Source organism: Hylobates moloch, unplaced genomic scaffold (assembly GCF_009828535.3).
Source record: "Hylobates moloch isolate HMO894 unplaced genomic scaffold, HMol_V3 SCAFFOLD_248, whole genome shotgun sequence".
Taxonomy (NCBI): Eukaryota; Metazoa; Chordata; class Mammalia; order Primates; family Hylobatidae; genus Hylobates; species Hylobates moloch.
This window is the reverse complement of record NW_026652523.1, coordinates 1,549-4,954: the sequence shown is the minus strand read 5'-3', so window position 1 is coordinate 4,954 and position 3,406 is coordinate 1,549. Positions and strand designations below refer to the sequence as shown.

The following is a 3,406-nucleotide window of genomic DNA, read 5'->3' as shown; positions in this document are numbered from 1 at the left end:
GAATGTCAAAGAGACAAGTCATAGAATTTAAAAATTAAAAACTTCTTGCATTAAAAATAAGTCAATATTTGTAATAAAATCTTGTTTTAACTAATTAATTTTGTCTTAGTGTATTTTTTTTAAGATTAAAGACCCATCTCTAGAAAGACTATTACGATTTCTTCTTAATCATAGCCAACTGAATTATACAACCCCCCTTTTTAAAAAAAAAAATTCTTTTTACTAATTATTATGACTTACGTAGACCATTCACAACATGCTTAGACTTTCTGTTTTGTCCTAAATATCCCTGTTTCTTGAACAACAAAGCCATTTTATTTTAGGACAAAAATTCATATGTGGGTTTATTTCTGAGCTCTATGTCCTGTTCCATTGGTCTATTGTCTGTTTTTATGCTAGTACCATACTGTTTTGATTGCTATAGCTTTGTAATATAGTTTAAAATCAGGAACTGTGATGTCTCCAGCTTTGTTCTTTCTCAAGATTGCTTTGGCTATGTGTGGTCTTTTGTAGATCTATGCACATTTAGGATTATGTGTTCTATTTCTGTGAAAAATGCCATTGAACTTTTGATAGGAATTGCCTGGAGTCTATAGACTGCTTTGGGTAGAATGGACATTTTAACAACATAAATTCTTCTGATTTATGATTATGGGATAGCTTTTTATTTATTTGTGTCTTCAATTTCTTTCATTAATATTTTATAGTTTTTAGTATACAGATCTTTCACATTCTTGGTTAAATTTATCTTAAGTATTTTATTCTTTTTGATGATGTTGTAAATAGGATTGTTTGTTGTTAGTGTTTAGAAACAGCTGATTTTTGTATGTTGAACTTGCATCCTGCAGCTTTACTGAATTTATCAGTTCTAACATTGTTTTTATGGAGTCTTTAGGGTATCTATATATAAGGTCATGTCATCTGCAAACAGAGTCAATTTTGCTTCTTTCTTTCTGATTTGGATTTTTAAAATTTCTTTTTCTTGCCTAATTGCTCTGGTTAGGACTTCCAGTACTATGTTGAATGGAAGTAGTGAGGGTGGGCACCCTTGTCTTGTTCCTATGAATAATTTTCAAAATTATGGATTGACATAAAAATTGGCTGGTGCTACCTACAGCCATAACTTCAGTTATGATGTCAACATATTTCCATTTATTAATTCAAAAACAATTATTCAGTACCTATTATGTGCCAGGCCTTGATATCAAAAGCATATAGGATACAGTGGTAAATAACAGAGAAAGATCAACTATTCACATACCAGACTTTCCATTTTAGCATACAAGATGGAACAAGAACCTGCTTCCCCTCTGTTGAAACTTACGTTTATGTGTCCATTCTGGATAAGTCTTGCAGAAAGTTTGATGAACACTGTCAAGGATGTACAGAGCAGGGTAAAGCTTAGGCACAGGTCGAGGGCTTGAAGTGTCAGGTGGTACTCTTCATAGTGTGGTGGGTCCACACAGGCTAATGGGAATTTTGCATATGGATAAGGAAAGGTAACTGCATAGCCAAGGTAATTAGTCCCTGCAATCCCTGAAAATGAATAGAAGCAATATGGGCCCAGGAGAGCAGATTCCAAGGCTATTGCAAAATGAAGTGGACATCCCATAATGCTCAGAATCACAAAGGTGAAAGTAGCTTCCCACTGAAAATGAAGCAAAAATAAATTGTTACTTTGGGAGCAAAATATTTCAAAAGCTTCTTAGCAATATGAAGAAAAAAAAGAGATGCTGGCTATGAATCTCTCCTATTGGAAAATGAGGGAAAAATCAATCAGGACTCTTGCTTTATATTTTCATTTTCCCTTGAAAATGTCCCTTGTATTTTCATTTTCTTTGTTTTTTTTTTTCACTTTTTGAGTACTGGGATACATATGCAAGATGTGCAGGTTTGTCACATAGGTTAACATGTGCCACAGTGATTTGCTGCACAGATCAACCTAGGTATTAAGCCCAGCACCCATTAGCTATTCTTCCTGATGCTCTCCCTCCTGCCGCCTTTCATTTTCAATCTACACCACAGAAGAATAATATATCAGCCAACTGGGGCAAAATTTAAATTAGTTCAATTCAACAAACGTTTATTTATGTGTTTCCCATCACATGGAAGCAACTAGTCTGGGTTGGGAAAAACAAAGATGAGTGAACAAAATCCCTGCTCAAGTTTCTTGCTACTTAGCTACTCAGGATGTGGTCCATCGTTCAGTAGCACTGATATCCCCTGGAGCCTGGCAGACATGCAGAATCTCAGGCCTCACCCAGATCTACTGAATCGGAATCTGCATTTTAACCAGATCTCTAGTTGATTTACATATACATTAAAGTTTGAGAAGCCCTGCGTTAGCCATGGCAATAAAAGCTATAATCAGATAACATAGTCCTTCTGTATCATGGGATTATCTGGTTTTATGCAGTTGAAATGCAAGATAGCATAGACTTCATCCTTTTTTAGAATGAGAGGTACCAAGAAGATTGGAAGGAGATCCCAGATTAAGGAGTTGAGAATTAAAAATATGTTACTAAAAGCAGAGAAGCCTATAGATTCATTTCTTCAAAATGAAATTTAAGAGCACTAACACTAGCTCTGTCCTCCCCAAATACAATAATCATCACAGGAACTTGTAGAAAATATTTGGAGCAGGGATCAGATAAACATTATTCAGGGCTGGGTGCAGTAGCTAATGCCTGTAATCCCAGCATTTTGGGAGACTGATGTGGGTGGATCACCTGAGGTCAGGAGTTTGAGACCAGCCTGGCCAACATGGCAAAACCCTGTCTCTACTAGAAATACAAAAATTAGCTGGGCATGGTTGCATGCACCTGTAGTCCCAGCTACTTGGGAGGCTGAGGTAGGTGAATCACTTGAACCTGGGAGGTGGAGGTTGTAGTGAGCTGAGATCATGCCACTGCACTCCAGCCTAGGGGACAGAGTAAAACTTGTCTCAAAAAAAAAAAAAAAAAAAAAAAACTTTTAAGACAGAGTTTATTTCTGGAATCCATTGTAGTAAGGCATCAATTAGACCAAATTCAATTCTAATTGGAAATCATATTTTTTATGTTCCATCCTAAACTTAATAGTGATTTGACCTTCAAAGCCGCTCTACCATCCTACTTGGCATCTGTATATTTACCAGGTACTTCTGGGTCCACTCTCTGTAAGCCAACAGTAGAAGCACACCAGTTGTGATGGCCTGTGACAAAAAAAATGGAAAAATAAACATCCACCACAGAAGGTACCTCTGGAAAGAGTTCAATCTGTCTCACAGTTTGACAACTTTATCATGAACTTGAAGGAACAGCAAATGACTCAGTGGATTTATGGCTCTGACTTCCTCCTCATCCATGGAAAAAAACTGTGATGACGAGGAAAGTAAGCCATTAGTGTCATAAAGACGTGATTCATA

At 36.4% G+C, this 3,406-nt stretch overlaps 1 protein-coding gene across 1 annotated transcript; it reads right to left on the bottom strand.

Annotated features, from left to right (window-relative positions):
* Positions 1-1,324: 1,324 nt before the first annotated feature.
* Positions 1,325-3,193, bottom strand: TMEM212 (transmembrane protein 212; the record flags this gene model as incomplete). The annotated part of the gene is made up of 2 exons (XM_032147441.3): positions 1,325-1,648; positions 3,134-3,193. Coding segments are annotated over 2 exons (384 nt in total), but the record flags the coding sequence as incomplete, so codon positions are not given.
* Between the last annotated feature and the right edge of the window lie 213 nt (positions 3,194-3,406).